The 23,913-nt window shown below is 43.8% G+C and overlaps 1 protein-coding gene across 2 annotated transcripts; it reads right to left on the bottom strand.

Annotated features, from left to right (window-relative positions):
• Positions 1–5,215: 5,215 nt before the first annotated feature.
• Positions 5,216–23,644, bottom strand: LOC125234434 (DNA replication licensing factor MCM4). 2 transcript variants are annotated; one of them, XM_048140673.1, is made up of 18 exons: positions 23,356–23,644; positions 23,022–23,144; positions 22,177–22,340; positions 21,382–21,549; positions 20,406–20,504; positions 18,635–18,767; positions 17,699–17,941; positions 14,703–14,931; positions 13,248–13,442; positions 12,662–12,700; positions 12,366–12,503; positions 11,596–11,683; positions 11,309–11,469; positions 9,487–9,610; positions 8,801–8,907; positions 8,192–8,326; positions 6,934–7,144; positions 5,216–5,778 (listed from the first exon to the last, which is right to left on the bottom strand). In XM_048140673.1, the coding sequence occupies exons 1-18, from the start codon at positions 23,492–23,494 to the stop codon at positions 5,683–5,685; spliced, it is 2,592 nt and encodes an 863-aa protein (XP_047996630.1). In that variant the 5' UTR covers positions 23,495–23,644; the 3' UTR covers positions 5,216–5,682. The 2 variants fall into 2 exon arrangements, with proteins under 2 accessions (XP_047996630.1, XP_047996629.1); XM_048140672.1 differs by lacking the exon at positions 12,366–12,503 and having other exon boundaries at positions 12,524–12,700.
• Positions 23,645–23,913: the final 269 nt, after the last annotated feature.

The following is a 23,913-nucleotide window of genomic DNA, read 5'->3' as shown; positions in this document are numbered from 1 at the left end:
GTATGCTTTTTTCGATATTTGAAATATTTAATTTGTGTTTGAATAATTATGAATATGTGATGCATATATTTTTAGGCTTATCATTTTTATGACTTATGTGCTGACTAGCCGAATTTATAAAGGGAAAATTGTACGATTCGTGAGCTAGTAATTCTAAAATATTACGACTTATGGCTCTTTAGTCCATTTCGATATTCTAATAAGAATGTAAGACGACAGATAACTATTCAAATAAGGGTTAATGATGTACGATTACCCATTTATAATTCTTAGTTTTCTTTTCAGCACTTTCGTAATTTATCACCAAATTGCAAAGCAATATATTCTATATTGCTCTTTTGTGCGAATAATATAAATGTCTCACGTTCTTTATAAACTGATGTTGCTTATTTCCCAAAATCCATATGCAGCGGGACTTCCCATAAACAAGATGCAACTGTTATGTAAGGTAATACCTGATTCTACAATTATATCGAGATGACAATTATTTATTTATCGTATGGCATATAATTAGGATTTTCTTAAAAGTCGTACGTACGCACGGCTGTAGCATGTAGCGCCACGGACGATGACAATGGTATTTACACTTGCCTGTCATTCGAGACCAATAGGTCAAAATATCGTAGCTATAAGTACCTACTGCGTACCTTGAGCGCTGAGCTTTTATTTTTTATTTAGGTCTCAAGACCTTACTTCTGATAAATATAGTTCATCAATATCTATTTAAACGGCAATAATTTTAAGTTTTCTGTTACCACTAGAAACCCATTTTGCCTAGAATCTGCGCTCCCTTTTATGAGTGTCCTAACAAATTCTTGTATGTCAGGTATATTAGGAGTCCGAAGTCTTCTAAATTAAGTCTTATGCACAGTAATGTTATAAACATCATATTTCTAGTTCCTTACACTAAATTCAATTGGGACTGGGACTCGTCCTCTGGCCTTACGGACCGTTTTTTGAATAAGTTGTGGCGTCTCCTCTGTTACTGACAAATAGTCGCGCCGCAAAATTCTAATAAATGGCGCTTAGTAAGCAACTGCGGAAATGTGTACCGATCCTACAACGCGCTAATGGAGTTCCAAAAGTTAATTGTAAATATGCAACTTCTGTTAATCTCTCTAGGCCCCAGAAACCTATTCAGAAAACATTTGTCAAATGAAATAAACGGGAACTTTCTGTTAGTAATACCGCAGTAGCGGGCGATAATTTTAGGATGCGAGCGCCTCTTTATTTGTAAGAGGAAAATGTGGTCTAAAATCGAAAGAGATTCATCCTTCAATTTCCGTTTAATTTATCATTTCAGAAACAGGCCTCCACATTCAGTGACTACCTTTCAACATTTTATCCATAAGAGTGCCTTAGCAAATTGTGAAAATCGGCTTCTCTCGGAAAATGTATTGCCCTATTGGTTTTAATGAGATTAAAGTGTTTTCGATATATCATACTCATACAACAAATAAGCACTTTGAATACAATTTACCTACACGGTTTCTTGCTTTGTTTTGTGTAGTTGTTTAAGTTTAGGACCAACTTCATTTACTTCGGTCAAGAGATGTAAGCCATAGTTCTTCGCTGTAAATAGTTTGAGAATATTGTTCGGTCGTCTCTTTAATCTAATTCGTTAGTTATTTATAGAAACATAGGATTCGTAACATTACGCCATCGAACTGGACAACCGACAAATCCTTTTACGACGAGAGTCCGTCCTGAGTAACAGTGCAACAAGGCATACTAAAATTCTATTGTGTTAAATAACATATCCTTTAAGTTATTCTGCCAAACTATCCACAAAATATCGTATATATTTGGGAGTCAGATTTCCGGTACGAGTTTGTTGTCTTTGTAATTAACCTCTTCAAGGATTGTCTGTAACCTTGGTCTAGCTAACGTTAGTAATAATGCATGATTGAGTATTCTAACCGTTGGTCGATTAACGGCAGTTTGAGGTCAATTTGTAGTACATATATGTATATATCGTACTTAGAAAACTTTCCGAGCTGTAGCTTTTTATTTCTAAATGAATTGGTTCAGAAGTCTCTTCTGGGTCGATTGCTACAGAAGTGATACTTTTGTCAGCTCGGTATACTGAACAACATATACTGGAACATTATCCGCCATTAGTCCGACTAGACGTTTCAGCCGGACAGCTATAAGTTTGCTGAAATACAGACTAATATCCAGGTTTCACAGAGTAATGAGCCTAGTACAAGAATTTTCCTTTGCGGTAAGTTATTTTGTAGCTAATAGTCAACATTTGCTAAGTACCTGAGTGGTTCTTCTGCATTTCTAAAGTCCGTATCAAGACCCAAGACCATGCGTCAATTATTGACGCCCGTGAGTTGATGAGACTAGAGCTCTAATCATTCATTTAGAAGAATCTGCACTCTAGGAATAGCGTAAAACAGTAGCATAAATTAATGGATTTTCTTTTTCCCATTGGTATTTTCACCGCCCCCTCTCCCTTTCTGATTGGACAAGAAGGGCTTTGTAATATAAAGTGGTTTTTCATTCTGTTTATCATCACTATTATGTATATTTCTTAATTCGCTTAGTATCTGGCAACAAAGTGCTAGTTAATTGCTACCGAAGCTCCACCCACACGTTTTTAGATGTGGAAGTGGATTTTCACAACGTCAAACCTGCTATATTGTAATAAACCTCTATCATGACGAGCATTTTAAAAGTTGACATGACAAATTAGGTTGGCAATAACGGCGTTGCTTTACAGTAATTGGATCACACATTCGTCATCATTATGGCCGTTCAGATATTCACGAGTGAGAGAAATTTGGACATTCCTCACAATCATTCATCTGTTGGTCAGGTGACCACGCTGATTATGTATTAGCTAATTAGGCAATTGAGACGACGCCGATGTCGTTCACTTTACCTGTCTAAAACGACCCCACTTATGGGAACCCATCGCGTGATGATTTTTGTCTAATAAGACAATGACTAAACTGTGTAATTGTGTATGTCTCAGGTTAACACGTACGCTGTGGTTCTGATTCGAAAGACCTTCTACGAAGTATATATGTTTAGAAATACCTTATACAAAGTATGTTTAGTTAAGAGTTGTGCTAATTCTTATAGTTCTTATTTTTTTTTTTTTTTTTTTTGTCATGATATTTTTATGCAATAAAGTTTTTATCTATCTATCTATCTAATTACCGCAAAGTAGATCTTAAAGCGACATAATCTCATTGAGATTCGAGTACAAATACAACATTTTGCCTCGTGATCATAACGCTCGTCTCATGACACGAAAGGTGAATTAATGCATAGCATGTAATAACCCAATGGGTTCTCACAGGATGTCGTAAATCATCGCATAGGGCAACGAAATCCAAATTCCAAGTCGCTGCAAAGTTCAATCTTTTACGGGGCGACGCTTGTCAATTTATATGACAGTGTACTTTTTCGCACAGCACAACTTTACTCATGTTGTCTCTAATGACGAATCATGTCTGCACAATGAATGATTTCCTTCGTCATATCACGAGGCGATGCCCTATTGGATCGTGGGCCCTATCTTTTCATAGGCCAGGTTATCTAAAGGGACCTCATCTGTCGTTTCAAGACATCTCTTGTGTCCTGTCACCTCACGAGGCGAAGCTATGACTTTTCAAGGGACGAACCTATGTCGTCTCACGGGACGTCGCTCTGTCTCGTCTTACGTGAGCGTAGCATTTGTCCTTTATATTCTTTATGACGGTGCATAGGATTACACTGCGTCCCATCGCTGTCAATTTTCTTCATCGTCTCCATGCCACCACACAGGAACAACCCTGTCGTCTCGCGGGACAATGCAATGTCGTCTCATTGGACGACGCCTGTCGTGTCACGGCACGACGCCATGTCGTCTAACGGGACGACGCTTGTCGTCTCACGGGACTACGCCATGTCATCTCACTGGACGACGTCATGTCGTCTCACGGGACGACGCCTGTCGTCTCACGGGACGACGTCTTTCGTCTCACGGGACGACGTCTGTTGTCTCACGGGACGACATCTGTCGTTTCACAGGACGACGTCTGTCGTCTCACAGGACAACCTCTATCGTCTAACGGGACGATATCTTTCGTCTCACGGGACGACGTCTGTCGTCTCACGGGACGACGTCTGTCGTCTCACAGGACGACGTCTGTCGTCTCACAGGACGACATCTGTCGTCTCACAGGACGACGTCTGTCGTCTCACGGGACGATGTCTGTCGTCTCACGGGACGACGCCATGTCAGTCTCACGTGAGTGAGGCATATCTATCCGCGTACTTATGACGGTGCCTACAGGAGGTCACTGCGTCTCGTCGCTGGGCCAAAGGCACCGAGCGGAATATCACGAAGTTAGAAGTAATCATAATCTTCTCGATGTTTTAAATTTCTCGAACTTTTTAAGACTTGCTTTTGTAAACGTGTTGCTCGGCCGAGTTACAAAAGCGTACTGAGGAAAAAGCAGCCGAGCGCTGGTAACCGGGCGACACTAGTACTTGACTGGCGCGCCAGATGGCGCTACTAGTCGAGGAATTCACTCGATTAGGGCCGAGTTATGAAGGTGTTAATCTCATTAGTGGTTCAAGCGAAGGCACGGACACCTAAATATGTAGTTGGTTCTGAACATTTAACAGCTGGCGAGGCATGGCAAAAATAACATCTTGGTAGAATTTGGTGATATTGTTGCGAGCCGGACCAATCTGTAAGTTCAAAGCACAGACCAACCCCTATAGACATCCATTACAAGACGACTCGCGGTCGCCAGCCTTCCTAGTATTTGCACTGATATAAGCGCGGGCGCTCGCCGTGCCCGATCAGTATCGACCAAGTAACAGACCCGAAAGCAGCGCGTGTTTTTCGCACTAAAAAATTGGAAAAGGGTATTTTGATGCCTTAAAGATGTCCACCTGTAGTGTGAAATGGTGTGGAAAGGTAACAAGAAGCTCAAATTTAAAAACAGACGGCATTACATTCCACAAATAAGTCATATTTATAATTTATTCAGAGCCGGCATAGGTCAACTTACATTGGCCACTTACGCGTCAGTAGAGGGACAGTCATACTTCTGTCCCTTTTCATCTGGCGCGACTGCCCGCCGTCCTTGAAACGGCCAATCACAGCGCGCTTAACACATTCCCCGCCCGCTCCTCGCACCCCAAACACTGGTGACTCGTATCGCGAACAAAATATACAAGATTGCCACTCTATAGGAGGTTCTCTGTGGTTCAAAGGGATGTCAATGTATAGAAGTTTGCTGAATGACCCTCTGTTCAGTTTGTCGTGGCAAAAACTCCCTAGGCTATTTATTCCCTCTAGTCTTACCGCGTAGTTTTACTAGTTGAACCACTGGGAATTTTCTTCCCAATAGACTTACTGATAGTAAGGGCTAGGCAATAGGTAGGTTAGGTTTGTTAGGTACCTATAGATGCCCGAAGGGCAAACAATGTAGAAATAGGAGAAACAGTTGTCGCGTCTGGTTTCGTACAAAAAAAGCAAAGTCTTCAAATTAGTAAGTTTATTGGGACGATAATTCCCAATGGTAAACTGGTAAAACTACGCGGTAAGACTACAGGGTCACTAAAATGGGATTCTTTCGGAAGGCGGAATGGAATCTCAACTGCAACTAGTTATTTGTAGTTCTACTAGCGTATTCCACGGTAAAACCGTCGTTGTTGGAGTAGTCGGTCAGCTCAGCAGAAGCGCAGATGCGTGTGCGACACGATGACGGCCTTGCCTTCATCTTGCAGGTCGCGCAGGGCCTCGTCGAGCTGCTCGCGCGTCACCGTCTAAAGCAAATGCGTACGAGTAAATATATGGGCGCGTTGCCATTGTCAGTATCATACAATGAGGAGGCACACTCAAAAGTTATGACAGATGGCGCCACTCTATTAGTCCATTGCACAGATAAAGAATTTCATACGTGAGAGTGACATGCCAGTGTGCAATGTCAGTGTGCCTTTTCATTTGTTCCTCATTACCAGCGACGTGCGAGGTGGGTTTTTGTTCAGAGGTGCTTTTATTCAGCTCTCTGGGGGCTCCGTGTGAATTTTGGGTACCTGATATGCAACTTCAACTCTCTTCCATAAAACCAAATATTCACCAATTGTTAAAAAATAAAAAACAGTTTCATGTAATACCTCACATTAGAATCTAGTGATTAGATTTTACTATCATGATTGCTTATTAAAATAAAGATTGCAATAAAAAAAAAATTAAGGGTTCCGTCAGATGTTTTACTTTCTAAAAGGGTTCCATGGGAAAATAAGTTTGAGAACCGCTGCTCTAGTGCCAGACTGAACTTTTTTTTTGGCGAAACCGAAGATCCGATTTTGATTTTAGTTTTGCCTGAAAATACTAGTCATCAGCAGCACTCGGTAGCGGGGCTTATTCTGTGACTGACTACACAATACAAGTTACGATTTGTGACGGCGCATTGATCTTCTGCAGCAGTATCGAGTGCGTCATATTACGCGGTTTAGCCAGCGGCTTCGCGGTAGTCCGGAGCGCCTGTACAAGATCGGCGCGCGACAACACCGAAGCCAGTGGTGAAGATTGACCGTTTTTGACTGCTACGGATGTAGTATGCTAGCAAATAACGATCTGTGACGTAGCATTAATCTCCTGCAGTAGTTTGCGTTATAGTATTTATGCGGTTTAGCGGCTGCGCGATAGTCCTCAGAGCTTGCACGAGGTCTGTTTGCGTCGTCGACTGTTTTAAGGCACATGGCACTTTTATAATCTACAGTTACGATTTGAGACGAAGCATCGATCTCCTGTAGCAGTTTGGAGTGCGTCATAGCGTGCGGTTTAGCCGGCGGCCGCGCTATAGTCCTCAGATCCCGGACCGAGTCAGCGCGGCCGCGTCCGAGCCAGTGGTGAAGATTGACTATCACGATCGACCGCTTTAGAGATAATATGTTAACAAATAACAAGTCACTCACGATTTGCGACGAAGCATTGATCTCCTGCAGCAGTTTGGAGTGCGTCATAGTGTGCGGCTTGGGCAGCGGCCGCGCTAGAGTCCTGAGAGCCTGCACGAGGTCGGCGCGGCGGCGGCGCGCGGCGGCGCCGAGCCCGGTGGTGAGGATGGCGACGTCGATGCGGCCCGACGCCGGGTCCGTCGCCGACTGCTTCAGCGCTTCGCGGTGCAGTCTGACCGAATACATTATGATCAATTATTTATGGTAACAACCGGTTGATTCATCATTTTTGGGACATATTTTTTTTTGTGATTAGAATAAGATCTGCTAGTGATGAATATGGGATCTTTGAGAGTTTTTTTTGTGAAAAGGCCCGATTATCCATTTTTTTTTAAGTATTTTCAACCTTAGTCAAGTAAGGAATTTTTCATCACACCCGCACTTTAAATGTACTATTGCACGCAGGCGGAGCGTGAGTTATAGAAAAATCGTTCTCCCAAGGGTATAATGAAATTTATTGTACCATACTTAACTTTTTTACATCTATTTACATATTTTTTACATTGCGAGTGTGATGAAAAACATTGTGTGTAACTCGGGGAGTATGAATATTACTAACTCGAGTCTTTAAATCGCTCCGGCAAGCCGTCGCGATTTAACTTACTCTCGTTAGTAATATTCAACTTCCTCCCCTTGTTCTACAATGTACTATAGTTACAAGTAGCGGCACGTAACTTTAGCGCTGACCGTTATTGCGCAGAAGTCAAAAACGGGTATCTCAAGGGATTACAAGGGGCGAAGGGTATGAATCCCCATGCGCAGCTATCCCCTCCTCATTTCACTCAGCGGTCTTGATACTTCCTCGCATGCAACAATTGTTAAAATGATCTCTCATTGCAAGACCACAGCCAAACTACGTAACGTTTGAGGAGACTATTTTACCTACCACAATTTTTTTACTATTATAATTTATAAACTACGTGACCGATAGTCCACTATCATATGTTCATCATAGAAATATGATCATAGGTCTGTATACCTTCCTTTTTCTCCAACGTGAAGAAAAAGAATGGCATGTTACGTATGATCATATCGTCACTACTTTTAAAAAATCTTGTATCTTCGTCTGTCAATGAAAAGAAAATTGTAGTAAGTATGTATGGAATACATATATACTTTGAGGAGCAGCGTGAGATACGAGATTTGTTCAAAGTAGTGACGATATTTCTATGACAAACATAAGATAATGGACTATGACATCATAAATCTACCAACTCACCTTGAAGCTTCATCGACATCAATAATCTCGACGGCGGGCGACAAGCGGACGCGCGCGTGCGCCTCCGCCAGGCGGATGAGACTCTCCAGCTGCCGCGGGTAGGCCGAGATCTGGCCGCGCCCGCTGCCTACTCGCCTGAAAGCGATACAAATGTATGCCATTATTACTTGCATGCTAAGACAAAGTGCTCTTTGTTTAATTACCTCAATGAAAGACCATGCCGAATCGGGAACTACTTTGTTTGAAGAAGTATAGTACCCGAGACATATGTAACTCCGTATAGACGGATAAAGTCTAAGAAATAAACGTACCTCAAAGCCCTAGAGAAAAAGGTACGGTGGCCTAGATGGCGTTACACCTTTAGGGAACGCCCGGCTAGATGGCGCTACTATTAATATTTGACATTTTAACACATATCCAGCTAACGATATGGGCCAAATTGTCAAAACTGAGGTTCACAAGTTTTAAGCTTGTGTCGAGAGATGGCAGTCTATGCACTGTGATGACAAAATTTACTTTGACAGTAAATCTCTATAATACTCAATCCTCTTTGACAGTACTAACCTAACACCCTAAATGCCACCTATACCAATGCGTATGTGTACGTACCGCATATCGACGTATGCGTCGATGAGTCTCTGCTGAGCGGCCTCGCTGAGCGTGGGCTGAACGTTCTCCTTCGCGAAAGCAATGTAGTCCCGCATTATACTCATGTCCTGAAACATAATTCAAAATCTAGAGTCAACCGAGTGATACTAAACTAAAGTTCAAGGTTGCGCCGAAAGTCCGCCATTTGTCCCGGTCCTGACTGAGCCTATCTTCCAAATGTCGTCTGTCTACCTAACGATTCAACGGATGCTATTTAATCCGAGAGCGCTCACAATCTAGCCAAACCGCAAAACCAACGGCAAAACTAGTTTTCGTGTATTTTAAAAATCTTCTGACCTCCAACGTTTCAGGGACGGCGTTGTCCCCGTGGTCTCGGAGAAGACTGGCTTGAAATGACATCAACACCTTCTGACAGCCGCACGAGTTTTTCGAACTACCCGCACTTGGTTTTGATTATCAAGTTGATAATATCAACTTACGCGATTAAGGATCGGTTGCACCAAACCGTCTGGCACCGTTAAAGCGTTCGTTAAATTTTATTGTATGAGAAGTTCCATAGAAATCTGCTGAGTGACGATGATGTGTCTGTCAAATGTGGTTGGTGCAACTGGCCCTAAGTCCCGATTTTAAAAATAATTATGTGTAATAATCGTGAAAGTTTAAATCAGTATCTTAAGAACACTTACGAAAACTTGATCATCCTCCTCAGGTTCGGTCGGGTCCTTGTAATACAGCGATACGAGATGTGAAGCCAGACGACGGTCGAACACTTCATCTTGCGGATCCAGTACTAAGAATATTAGGTCGAATCTGGAAACATTAAGGTTAATTTTTTTTATACCACGTCGGTGGCAAACAGGTATACGGCCCGCCTGATGGAAAGCGGTCACCGTAACCTATGGACGCCTGCAACTCAAAGGGGGGTAACATGCGCGTTGCAGACCCAGTAGAAACTTGTACACTCCTTTTCTGAAGAACCCCATACTGGCCCCGTAGCCGAATGGCATTTCTCCGACGCCAAACGAAAGCGATACGCCGCTGGCTCTGTCGCGCCAATACGCAAGCGCGATAGAGATAGATTTCTACTAGCGCTTCGTTTCGTGAGCGTTTCGTGAGCGATTGTGCCATTCGGCTAGTCAGATGTAGTGCGTAAAGTTTCAAACGTTCATTTGTCATGCTAGTTCAGTCAATGTCAGTACATCTTGTACTGACACTGACTGAAATAGCATGACACGTTCGTACGTTTCCGTAACAATACGAAGGCAAATCTTTTCACACTACATCATTGGGAATACCTCGATAAATAAGTGACATTCATACAAGTTGGAAGATTAATTTGATTTGATATTATGCGAGTGAATCGAAATATTCAGCGCAAAGCGATGTAAAGCATCATGTCGTATGGGTTTTATTTGAAATCCAGATTAGTACCTATAAACGGTCCGAGACTTTCGTGCCAAAAGCAGTTAACGTTGCTGGTACGTCTTGCGAAGTTACGTATAATGTAAAAAGGGAATAAGTTTTTTTGCAAAAAAAATTTATTTTTGGCACAAGCTTTTATCGCCGACTAACTTTTTTTCAACTGCTACTGCTCTCCGGAGACTCCGAGACGTTTCTAAAAAACCCTTACTCGATGGGGATACGACGTTTCATAACAGAGTTCCTATGACCACCACCTTTCTGCTCCATCATAAGATCATCTCCATGATACCATAATATTGCATTGTCACGTGATTTACATATGTGTGCAAAATTTCAGCTCAATCGGAAACCGGGAAGTGGGTCAAATTTAGCTTCTACGTTTTTTTTAATTATTATTATTGTAAATGGGCTTACTCTTGGCCACAGACTAGCCAAAGGCAAAGACGTAGCCTACGATGGAGTGAGCTCGCCCAGAAGATGCCTGTTCACTCTTGATTTGAAGGTTGCCGGGTTATATGAGCTCGGAAATATAACCGCCGACAAGGAATTCCACTCCTTGGCAGTGCGCATAAGAAAAGAAGAAGCAAAGCGCTTCGTTCGAATTCGTGGAATATCTACCAAGTAAGGATGGAGACCGGCCGTGCGTATAAGAGTCCGATGGTAGAATGGGGACGGTGGAATAAGCTCGTTTGACGCACTCTAACATACTAACAAGGCAAGTCGAATAAAGATTGTAATAACCTAACCACAAAATTAAAATTTTGAAAAAACCCCCGACCACGACATAGAGGTCCGATTTTCATGAAACGTGGCTAAAAACACTCCTGACTAACTCAGCTTTCAAACAAAAAAAAAAACTAAATCTAAATCGGTTCATCCGTTCGGGAGCTACGATGCCACAGACAGACACACACACAGACAGACAAACAGACAGACAGACACGTCAAACTTATCATCCCCGTCGTTTTTGCGTCGGGGGTTAAAAACCACGAAATAGAACCAGAAAAACCAGAAGAAAATTATGACGATATGCTCGTAAATAAGAGAGAGAGCGAGAGCGAGAGAGAGAGAGAGAGAGAGAGATACCTGGACATGAGAGTGTGAGGTAGCTGAACGTTCTCGACGATAGTTTTGTTCTTGTTCCACTGCGACTCTGCGGGGTTCGCGGCCGCCAGGATTGAAGTGCGGGCGTTCAGCTGACAGATGATACCGGCCTTGGCTATCGATAGTGTTTGTTGCTCCATCACCTATAAAAAAGGTCATAATATAAAAAAAGATAGTTTTAAATTATCATCAATCACTTTCCGAAAAATCATAACAAAAAATGACTAAGATGTTTTAGAAGTATTTTTTATAATAATGCAGATTATTACCTCGTGAAGTACACTGCGGGTAGAGTCGTTCATTTTGTCGAACTCGTCAATGCAGCAGATTCCGTTGTCGGCCAAAACAAGCGCGCCTCTGAAAAAATAGACAAGTATTAAAAATATTATTTTAGTCCATATCAGTCGTATAACCTAACCACAAATTAAAATTTAAAAAAAACCCCCGACCGCGACATAGTGGACCGATTTTCATGAAACATGGCTAAGAACACTTCCGCCTAACTCAGTTTTCAAACAAAAAAAAACTAAATCTAAATCGGTTCATCCGTTCGGGAGCTACGATGCTACAAACAGACACGTCAAACTTATAACACCCCGCTTTTTTTTCGTCGGGGTTTAAAAATAGCTTAAACAAATCAATTCGCACATTATGGAAGTAGTTAAGTACAATGCAAAGTAAACTATCCCTGAAGGTTGTATTCCTTCCAAAAACAATACTCACGTCTGCAGCACGAGCTGGCGAGTGTCGGGGTCCTTGCTGACGTAGGCGGTGAGACCCACGGCGCTCGAGCCTCGCCCTGAGGTGTACTGCGCGCGCGGCACGAGCGAGTGCACGTAGCGGAGCAGCTGTGACTTGGATGTGCCCGGGTCAATACTCACGTCTGCAGCACGAGCTGGCGAGTGTCAGGGTCTTTGGTGACGTAGGCGGTGAGACCCACGGCGCTCGAGCCTCGTCCTGAGGTGTACTGCGCGCGCGGCACGAGCGAGTGCACGTAGCGGAGCAGCTGTGACTTGGATGTGCCCGGGTCAATACTCACGTCTGCAGCACGAGCTGGCGAGTGTCAGGGTCTTTGGTGACGTAGGCGGTGAGACCCACGGCGCTCGAGCCTCGCCCTGAGGTGTACTGCGCGCGCGGCACGAGCGAGTGCACGTAGCGGAGCAGCTGTGACTTGGATGTGCCCGGGTCAATACTCACGTCTGCAGCACGAGCTGGCGAGTGTCAGGGTCTTTGGTGACGTAGGCGGTGAGACCCACGGCGCTCGAGCCTCGCCCTGAGGTGTACTGCGCGCGCGGCACGAGCGAGTGCACGTAGCGGAGCAGCTGTGACTTGGATGTGCCCGGGTCGCCGCATAGCAGGATGTTGATCTCCGATCTACAACAAGGGTACAGTTTAGTACGTAATTCCAGCTGTAACTTATAATCCTTACTGCAAATTTTAAAATAATGACAAGAGAAACCGACGGACGCTTAGCAAAGAGGATCGAGTATTATAGAGATTTACTGTCGAAGTAAAATGTGTAATCACAGTGCATAGACTGCCATCTCTTGACACAGGCTTAAAACTTTTGAACCTCAGTTTTGACAATTTGGCCCATATTCTTAGCTTGATATGTCTTAAAATGTCAAATATTAATATTAGCGCCATCTAGCTGAGCGTACACCAAAGGTGTAATGCTAGACTAGATGGCCACCGTACCTTTTTCTGTATGGTACTGAGGTACGTTTTTTTCTTAGACTTTATCTGTCTATACGTTATATTATATGTCTTTGTGCTTACAAAGGCATTGAAAATCACTGGGCTGTAATCTCTCCAAGGTTGTCTAATACAAACATTACAACCATAAGACAACATAATAAGTTCCATCAAACAGTTAGCACGCTTGCTGCAGAAGACAATATAATATTGTTACTTGAAGTACCTGAAATGTGTCCGGCCAGCAGCGTTGAAGTTCTTCTTAGTTCCACCGAGTAATTGAAGCAGTACACCTTTCTTGATGTCCAAGTTCTCATAGATAGACGGTGCGATAGCTCGGGCGAGGCGATCGTAGCAATCCGCTTGCTTTGACAGCGACTTGAATAACTCCACGCGCTCGGGAGGGAAACGGTGTTCCTTGCTGTGGGACAAACAAAATTATAGTTAACACTTTTCATTTTTATTTCAATAATAAACGTCAAGTATACTTCGCATCAACTATGTGAGCTTATTCATGTAAATCTGAACATGTTGCTGCAATCCAAATGTCTAAGAGCCCACCAAAACCAAAACTCAGACCACATGGACTAACAAGGAGTCGCCATAGCCGGATACCGTTTGGACGACGATGATGATGATGATGATAGCTAGTATAGCTATGGACCTTCCAATAATGCAACGCGTGGATATAAGTTTTATACAGCGCTCGTAAAACCTTTCCGTGGGAGAACAGTGGCGGGAGCGGCGCGGAAGACCTCGGTGAAGCTGATTTACGTAATCTAAGTAAGGTACAGCGGGGCAAATCTCGACTGGAGGGCAATTGTAACTAATCCATTTTTATTATTAAATTAAAACGGGACTTAATCGCGTAAAACTTACGTTTTATATTTAACCCGACGTTTCGGACATGACATTACGTCCGTGGTCACGGGTAGACACTTAATAATATGAGTGAAGATCGTGTTAGTTTAAATCAATATAATCCATTTTTTCCATTATTACACTACACTGAACACGCCTACCATGTATAACCGGTGGACACTCTATTTAATAATGCAAATATTGTAAAACATGGAAAAAATGGACCAGTTACATTTGCCCCCCAGTCGGTATTTGGCCTGCTGTACCGTAAGTAAATCTAAACCTCTAAGGACCACTTGCACCAACCACTTAACTCAGGGTTAGTGTGCTGCTGTCTTCTGTCAAATTCCATATAAAATGGTGGGTTAATCCTCGGGTTATCCCACCATTTTCGTTGGTGCAAGTGGCCCTAAATCTAATACCATATTAACTCACCCTTCTTCAGTCTCAAACAGCCTGTCACTATGCACCTTCCGATAATGCAGAGCGTCGATATGAGTCTTATGCAGCGCGCGTAATGTCGCCTTCCTCGGGTGCACGGTAGCCGGGCCCGCTCGGAAGCCTCCAGTGACGTTGACTCATTCAATCTACTCGAGTATGTTAATCTATCTAATATTATTAACTCACCCTCTTCAGTCTCAAACAGCCTATCGCTATGCACTTTCCGATAATGCAGAGCGTCGATATGAGTCTTATGCAGCGAGCGTAAGGTAGCCTTCCTCCGGTGTACAACAGCCGGGGCGGCGCGGAAGACGCCAGTGACGTTGACTCATTCAATCTACTCGAGTATTTCAATCTATGTAACATCATACTAACTCACCCTTCTTCAGTCTCAAACAGCCTGTCACTATGCACTTTCCGATAATGCAGAGCGTCGATATGAGTCTTGTGCAGCGCGCGTAGCGTGGCCTTCCTCGGGTGCACGGTGGCCGGGGCGGCGCGGAAGACGCCGGTGACGCTGACGCGCTCGCCGGCGCCCACGGCCTCCACCAGCGCGCCGTGCGCCATGACGGTCACTGTGGCGGGCGTGCGGCCCGCGGGCATGTCGTCTGTAACGACACATATTATAATGTCAAGCTGTCAAGTGACGAAGGAACTTAATTAGCAAAGCATAAATAATTCAATTAATAACCAGGAGTGGTATTTTTAATGGCGCAACAGTAATTGCAAAAATACTGATTAGCAGCTTAGTATTGATATATCAAATATAATCTATGCCGCAAGTATTTAACACCAGTATACGGATAAGCAATGAGCAGTATTGCAGTGCGCGCAGTGCGCCGGCTCGGGCACGCGGCCGCGCTCGAGCTCAGCATCTGTCTATAACAGTACTCACCTGGGGACTCCTGCAGTTTGACCAGCTGTTTGTCACTGAAGTGGCTCCTGTTATGTATGAGCTGGAAGCAGTGAGCAGTATTGCAGTGCGCGCAGTGCGCCGGCTCGGGCACGCGGCCGCGCTCGAGCTCAGCATCTGTCTATAACAGTACTCACCTGGGGACTCCTGCAGTTTGACCAGCTGTTTGTCACTGAAGTGGCTCCTGTTATGTATGAGCTGGAAGCAGTGAGCAGTGTTGCAGTGCGCGCAGTGCGCCGGCTCGGGCACGCGGCCGCGCTCGAGCTCAGCATCTGTCTATAACAGTACTCACCTGGGGACTCCTGCAGTTTGACCAGCTGTTTGTCACTGAAGTGGCTCCTGTTATGTATGAGCTGGAAGCAGTGAGCAGTGTTGCAGTGCGCGCAGTGCGCCGGCTCGGGCACGCGGCCGCGCTCGAGCTCAGCATCTGTCTATAACAGTACTCACCTGGGGACTCCTGCAGTTTGACCAGCTGTTTGTCACTGAAGTGGCTCCTGTTATGTATGAGCTGGAAGCAGTGAGCAGTGTTGCAGTGCGCGCAGTGCGCCGGCTCGGGCACGCGGCCGCGCTCGAGCTCAGCATCTGTCTATAACAGTACTCACCTGGGGACTCCTGCAGTTTGACCAGCTGTTTGTCACTGAAGTGGCTCCTGTTATGTATGAGCTGGAAGCAGTGAGCAGTGTTGCAGTGCGCGCAGTGCGCCGGCTCGGGCACGCGGCCGCGCTCGAGCTCAGCATCTGTCTATAACAGTACTCACCTGGGGACTCCTGCAGTTTGACCAGCTGTTTGTCACTGAAGTGGCTCCTGTTATGTATGAGCTGGAAGCAGTGAGCAGTGTTGCAGTGCGCGCAGTGCGCCGGCTCGGGCACGCGGCCGCGCTCGAGCTCAGCATCTGTCTATAACAGTACTCACCTGGGGACTCCTGCAGTTTGACCAGCTGTTTGTCACTGAAGTGGCTCCTGTTATGTATGAGCTGGAAGCAATGAGCAGTATTGCAGTGCGCGCAGTGCGCGGGCTCGGGCACGCGGCCGCGCTCGAGCTCAGCATCTGTCTATAACAGTACTCACCTGGGGACTCCTGCAGTTTGACCAGCTGTTTGTCACTGAAGTGGCTCCTGTTATGTATGAGCTGGAAGCAGTGAGCAGTGTTGCAGTGCGCGCAGTGCGCCGGCTCGGGCACGCGGCCGCGCTCGAGCTCAGCATCTGTCTATAACAGTACTCACCTGGGGACTCCTGCAGTTTGACCAGCTGTTTGTCACTGAAGTGGCTCCTGTTATGTATGAGCTGGAAGCAGTGAGCAGTGTTGCAGTGCGCGCAGTGCGCCGGCTCGGGCACGCGGCCGCGCTCGAGCTCAGCATCTGTCTATAACAGTACTCACCTGGGGACTCCTGCAGTTTGACCAGCTGTTTGTCACTGAAGTGGCTCCTGTTATGTATGAGCTGGAAGCAGTGAGCAGTATTGCAGTGCGCGCAGTGCGCGGGCTCGGGCACGCGGCCGCGCTCGAGCTCAGCATCTGTCTATAACAGTACTCACCTGGGGACTCCTGCAGTTTGACCAGCTGTTTGTCACTGAAGTGGCTCCTGTTATGTATGAGCTGGAAGCAGTGAGCAGTGTTGCAGTGCGCGCAGTGCGCCGGCTCGGGCACGCGGCCGCGCTCGAGCTCAGCATCTGTCTATAACAGTACTCACCTGGGGACTCCTGCAGTTTGACCAGCTGTTTGTCACTGAAGTGGCTCCTGTTATGTATGAGCTGGAAGCAGTGAGCAGTATTGCAGTGCGCGCAGTGCGCCGGCTCGGGCACGCGGCCGCGCTCGAGCTCAGCATCTGTCTATAACAGTACTCACCTGGGGACTCCTGCAGTTTGACCAGCTGTTTGTCACTGAAGTGGCTCCTGTTATGTATGAGCTGGAAGCAGTGAGCAGTGTTGCAGTGCGCGCAGTGCGCCGGCTCGGGCACGCGGCCGCGCTCGAGCTCAGCATCTGTCTATAACAGTACTCACCTGGGGACTCCTGCAGTTTGACCAGCTGTTTGTCACTGAAGTGGCTCCTGTTATGTATGAGCTGGAAGCAGTGAGCAGTGTTGCAGTGCGCGCAGTGCGCCGGCTCGGGCACGCGGCCGCGCTCGAGCTCAGCATCTGTCTATAACAGTACTCACCTGGGGACTCCTGCAGTTTGACCAGCTGTTTGTCACTGAAGTGGCTCCTGTTATGTATGAGCTGGAAGCAGTGAGCAGTGTTGCAGTGCGCGCAGTGCGCCGGCTCGGGCACGCGGCCGCGCTCGAGCTCAGCATCTGTCTATAACAGTACTCACCTGGGGACTCCTGCAGTTTGACCAGCTGTTTGTCACTGAAGTGGCTCCTGTTATGTATGAGCTGGAAGCAGTGAGCAGTGTTGCAGTGCGCGCAGTGCGCCGGCTCGGGCACGCGGCCGCGCTCGAGCTCAGCATCTGTCTATAACAGTACTCACCTGGGGACTCCTGCAGTTTGACCAGCTGTTTGTCACTGAAGTGGCTCCTGTTATGTATGAGCTGGAAGCAGTGAGCAGTGTTGCAGTGCGCGCAGTGCGCGGGTTCGGGCACGCGGCCGCGCTCGAGCTCGGCGGCGGCGGCGGCGCCGCAGACGGCGCACTTGAAGAAGGCCTCGCGCATCTCCGGCACGATGCTGGATGTGCGGATCACCATGCCCGAGATGGTTACTAGCTGGTCGATGTCTGGAAAACAGGTGTGGTTGGCAATTATTGAGGAAAAAAATATAGAAATTTTCTGGTTTATATACATTAAATTATCGTGCAAATAAATTAACTTATCAGCGGTCAACAATAATTTCACATTTCATTATATTGAAAGAATAAAGTAGCAGAAGTTTCATTTGCTATAGGGCAAAGATACTAAAGTAGGTAGCTCGAAAGGAAAAATTGAGTATTGCCTCGGCTGAAGCATGTCTACATTTAGCTAACTAAGGGCTGCTTCCACTGTGTGGTCCCGTTAATAACTAATAGGGTGGTAATGAACATAAATATCCATTTCTGTGAGGTAAGAAAGTCTGCTAGAGTTAAAATAGCAAATAAGCAGCGAATTTGGTAACACAAAAAATTGTAACTGTTAATATAACTTGATCTGATTTCAGTCTATACTTTTTTTAAGAGGCACAGGCAGGCAATCATAGTCGCGCGATAAACGATAAAACAGCAGGCCGTCCCTATCGCACTTACAAATAGTACGAAAGGGACGGCCTGATGTTATATCATTTATCACCTTACCTTTCGCGTTTTGCTCGGCCGAGCAGCCTATCTTGGATTAGGATATCTACATTGGACGATTGCCACGCCAGCACATTGCCTCGCGACGCACCTCGCTGTGTGGACCCGGAGTTTACTATGTAACTATAAAGAGATCTAAGTTACCTTCCGGGTTGAGGTCTCGCATGTGCCGTGCGGGCGCGTTGAAGGGCCGCACCTGGATCTGGTGCTCGAGCACGGCGGCCGGGTACTTCTCGAAGAACAACTCGTTCACCGCTGCGTCGAACGCTGGCACTACCTGTGATACGTCACTTTATTGTAACTGGTGTACAATTCATTTTTAGTTAGTTGATTCTGCAGATCTAGTTAAAAGGGAAGGGAACATTATGTAGTGCGAAAAGAGTTTCCTTCGTATTTTCCCGAAAACTTTCGTATTTGTCATGCTATTTCAAACAGTGTCGTGTACTCAGACTGACTGAAACAGCATGACACGTTCGTACGTTTCCGTAAGAATACGAAGGAAAATCTTTTTCGCACTACATCTGTAGTTTGATTTTATAAAATGTTAATCAGCAATTCCCGAATAGTTTGTACATTTGGATCACGTCTCCGATTTTGATAAAAATTGGTAGGCTGATAGAGTCCATGATGCTGAGCAAGATCCACTAGGTTTCCCAAAATGTCCTAGGTTGTTTGTATGAAATTTTCCTTTTTTGTTACCGAAAATGTATAGAAATCTGGTAACAAATAAAACCGCCTTCAAAAATAAGCGCGTTACAAAACACGGAGAAACTAAAAAGCCAAAAATAATAAACCTTTCAATTCAGATTTCTTATCGTATTGCAATAAGCTAAACATCCAAATTATAAACAAATCAATTATTTTTGTAGTCGGTACCACACCTGTTCGTCGCCTTGCTATTGCCTGTTTGCCCCACCCAACCATACACAGGCTGGTACCGACTCCAAAAATAATTGATTTGTTTATAATTTGGATGTTTAGCTTATTGCAATACGATAAGAAATCTGAATTGAAAGGTTTATTATTTTTGGCTTTTTAGTTTCTCCGTGTTTTGTAACGCGCTTATTTTTGAAGGCGGTTTTATTTTTTGTTAAAAAGTTTATTTATTTGTTGATTTTTAGTGGTTCCTAGTGATATTATATGTATCAGTCCGAATACATGTACAGTAGTGAAAGAATTATCCTTTAACTCCTAACCATTGAGGAGTTGACCTTCCATCATCAGCTCAGCCACATAAAATTATAACCATCAGACGTAAATACTGGTGTACCTTTGAAAAATAGACTAAAAACATTACATGTGCCTATAACATTTGAAGAGTTCCCTCGATTTCTCCAGGATCCCATCATCAAACCCTGACTTGGTGCCAATGGGACCATCTCGGGGTTATACCGGTTCGATCAAAAAAAAAATTTTGAAAATCGGTCCACGATTCTCGGAGATATCGAATAACATACATACAAAAAAAAAATAAAAAAAAATAAAAAACATTCAGTCGAATTGAGAACCTCCTCCTTTTTTGAAGTCGGTTAAAAAGGAAGGTTTCATACAAACAACCTAGGACATTTTTGGACTCTATCAGCCTACCAATTTTTATCAAAATCGGAGACGTGATCCAAATGTACAAACTATTCGTGAATTGCTCTAATATGCTGTGTAACCTTCTGTAGTGTGTACATATTGATTGGCACACTACACAAGGTAATTGACAATGGGACCATAATAAGCTTGCAGATTTTAAGAGTAATAGCCAAAAGATTTTTAGTCTTCAATAATTAAAACAAAACCAGTTATGGACTGATATGGACTGAGAATACAACACTCAACTACCTGGTTATGTTTTTATCATGATAAGATACTCTTTGCCTCTGACTGACTGGTTGTGCCAAATATGAGTGTATACTAAAATATTTACCTCTTGTGGATAGCAGACAAGCTGGCGATGCAGCTTAGGATCAAAGATGCGAACGTGATCCACATCCACATCTAAAAATGGTTCTTCCAGTGTGTGAATCTGAAAAAACAAACAACTAGTTATATAGCTAAACATTTCCCAACACCTATAAGGCTACTGAGTTTAAACATTCAATTCAATTCAATTTTTGTGTTATGGCCTCCATCAAATTCTTGATGATTCTGCCAATGTCAAGGTTGGATAAGACAGTGCCAGTATATTTACTTATTTAACGGTAGACTTGATCGTGTTCGGTAAAATATCCATCCAACCCGTTGATCTAAAACAAACACAAACTACAACAAACACAATTACAACATACAAAGGTGTTTTTTTTTTTCCTAAATGAATCGGGACATATTTTTATAGTATCCTATGTGTTCAAACATATAAGGAGGTATTTCAGGTATTATAATTTGATATTATTTTTTGTTAAAAAGTTGTTAAGAATTTTGCATTGAGGAGAAAATACTAGTGTTAGAAGGAAATTAATATTTATAGGACGGCTCATATTGGTAGGGATTAAATTATACAGTGGACAAGAAATTTTAGGACATTCTAGTAGTAAATGTTCCACTGTGCCTTCAGCCAGGCCGCACTCGCAAATCGAGCTGTCTCTTATACGTAGTTTGGCCAAAAACACCGGGGAGCAGACATGCCCCAATCTTAATCTTGTAATTATTGACGTATTTATTTTTGGAAAGGCCCTATTCGAAAAAAACCATGGCTTTGGAGGAATGTTTATGCCTACACTGACTCCCATCCAAATAGCGTCCTTAGCATGTTGATCAACCGTTTCGTTACCCAAAATACCACAGTGGCTTGGGATCCAAGCAAACACTAAACATTCATAGAACAACTTTGTTTAGAGAATCATGCCAAAAGGTTCCAAACAAATGAAAGTCTCTACTGAAAGTAGAATATTGTACGTACTAACCTCTTCCAGTTTCTGTTCATATAAAGGTTCATTAGTCACAGCAGTTGGTTCAACAAACCGCTGCACAAACTTGATGAACTTCTCCCGACACTCGGCAATGGCTACATCTGTGCCCCACACCACTAGCTGTGGCTCACTGGATGGTGCCTCTGCTGCTGCCTCTTCCACCTGCAGATTCAAATAATAAATGAGGATGGTCGAGGATAGGAGTGTAACACTCTTGTTCAAATGTAGGTACTTGTATCATGATCCTGGATCCACAATACAATCCAAATTCACTTTATTGCACAACCTCCGAAATGTACACTGAGCTGCAAATTTGCGTGGAGAAATTATGAATGAATTTATTGATAAATTCACCATGCACTTTTACAGCTCACTGTGCATAGGAACACTCACATTACAATAAATTTTATTACAGGTAAATAACAGGCGGCCTTACCACTAAAGAGTAATCTCTTCCAGGCAACCTTTGGGTAGTGGAAAAATTATATTCATAACTCCACCACCTCTATCAGATGAGGCCAGGATCATGTGCAAGTTATATTGTCAACCGCAAATGTTCGAAATTTTCTGGAAATTTCTACAGAAAAGAATTCTAATTTCCTAGGAGCAAGAACACAACACTCATAGGCATATCACTAATGAGGCCATGAATTTAAATTTTACTCTCTTATGCAAGACTGTTGTTGACAGCAATGGTTGATATTTCTGCTACTTAAAAACATTTTTAAAAGGAGGAGTTTAATCTTACAATCAGGATCATTAGGTAATTAACATAAAATAATAGTTTACCCCTCTAGTTGGTGTTGGAGCGGGCACATTCCGGCCAACCTGCTGCCCTCGAAGATCTGCCCTCTGCCTGGCCGGGGTCATGACCCCTCGCATGAGCGAGCGAGGAGTGCTGAGCGAGCTGGGTGTGCCATAGTTCAGCGGTGAGCTCAAGTCGAAGTCTGTCCCTGTAAGATGTTTAATATTATAAACTGATTAGTAGTATGTTCTACTAGTCTACATGAAATAGATATGTGGTTTTGTGATCAGGTAACTACTACTTCTGGCCTTGTGGTGTATGAGTGTATCTATAGATATTGTCACTACTTTTAAAAAATCTCGTATCTCACGCTGTTCCTCAAAGTTAAAACGCAGTAAGTCTATATGCATTCCATACATACTTACTACAATTTTCTTTTCATTGACAGACGAAGATACAAGTTTTTTTTAAAGTAGTGATGATATATATGTCATGAATCATCCATCTATTGGGTAGTCTGTAAGTTGCGTTACAATAAACACATGTGATCGAGCTCAGTATTTTATTGATATTCCTCCAACCGTACATCCCAATACATGGATGATGCATGACATATATATCTATAGATTCACTCATACACCACAATTTACTTCAGTCAATATATGGTGCAATGGCCGAGAAACACCACTTTTGGTGGCTAAACAGACCTTTGCGAGAGTGACACATTTTGCCACATAGCTGACAGGGTAACTAGAAGAAATCTTTTAAGCTACAAGTTATTGTGGTATTAACAATCTACAAAAGAATAGTATTTAGTTTTATAGGTTACCATCCATTTGTCTTTCCTTAGATCTGTATGCTTTCTTGCCAACTAGTTGGAGTAACTTACCAATAGGGCTGGACTGCAAGGCCCTCGCTGGAGACGTGCCCGGCACCCGCGGCGTGCGGGGCGTGCCGCGCGGGGTGCGGGGGGTACCACGGGGAGTGCGAGTAGGAGTCGCTGGAGTCCCATCTGTATTCAAGATTTATATCTTATTGTTTTTGATGTTTAAGCTTATTACCATTAGATCAATTCTGTATTTCGTTTCTATAGCTCTAGGTTACTTTTAGCTATAAGTTTTAAAAAACGTTACTGATTAATAAAGACTAAACAATGGTATAGGTTATGAGCATCAAGTTTATCAACAACAGTATTATTTACATCATAATCGAATGGTTAATACCTTGAGAAGATGTGCCGGAAGGTCGTTGAGGCGTCTCCGGGATGACAACCTGTTCCTGTTGCGAAGACCGCGTCCGGCGGGTTGGAGTCGGGGCATCTGACGACGCTTGCGACGACGGCCGTTTGGATGGTGTAGACATGTTGAATCAAACCACTTTTGTACAAATACTTGTGTACTTATTCACGGACACGCACTTTTCACAAAAAACAATAAGTACAATAACGAATAGGATAGAATCAACACAAAACAAAGATATTTCAACTGCACGCATAGGAACGCGACCGGCGCGTGTTTTGGGCGCGAAAAGTATGTGTCAAAACAATAGCTGTCAACGCGTTTTTTTTTTATTTATAACGCATTTTAGTTTCAGCGCTTTTAAACGTGGCTTAAATAGTTTGGTAGTTATAAATTCAAAGAACTTGTTTTAATTTGGTTTTAATCATTTTAATATTTATATAGTTTGATTAAAATATATTTTAATGTAATGATTCTTTATCTATATTAGTTTTAAAAATTGTATTCAATTAAAATGCGTCTTTCATTTGTTTATTCCACTAC

This window comes from Leguminivora glycinivorella, chromosome 16, assembly GCF_023078275.1.
Source record: "Leguminivora glycinivorella isolate SPB_JAAS2020 chromosome 16, LegGlyc_1.1, whole genome shotgun sequence".
NCBI classification, from domain to species: Eukaryota; Metazoa; Arthropoda; class Insecta; order Lepidoptera; family Tortricidae; genus Leguminivora; species Leguminivora glycinivorella.
The sequence above is the reverse complement of the archived record's forward strand: the minus strand, read 5'-3'. Positions and strand labels throughout refer to the sequence as shown.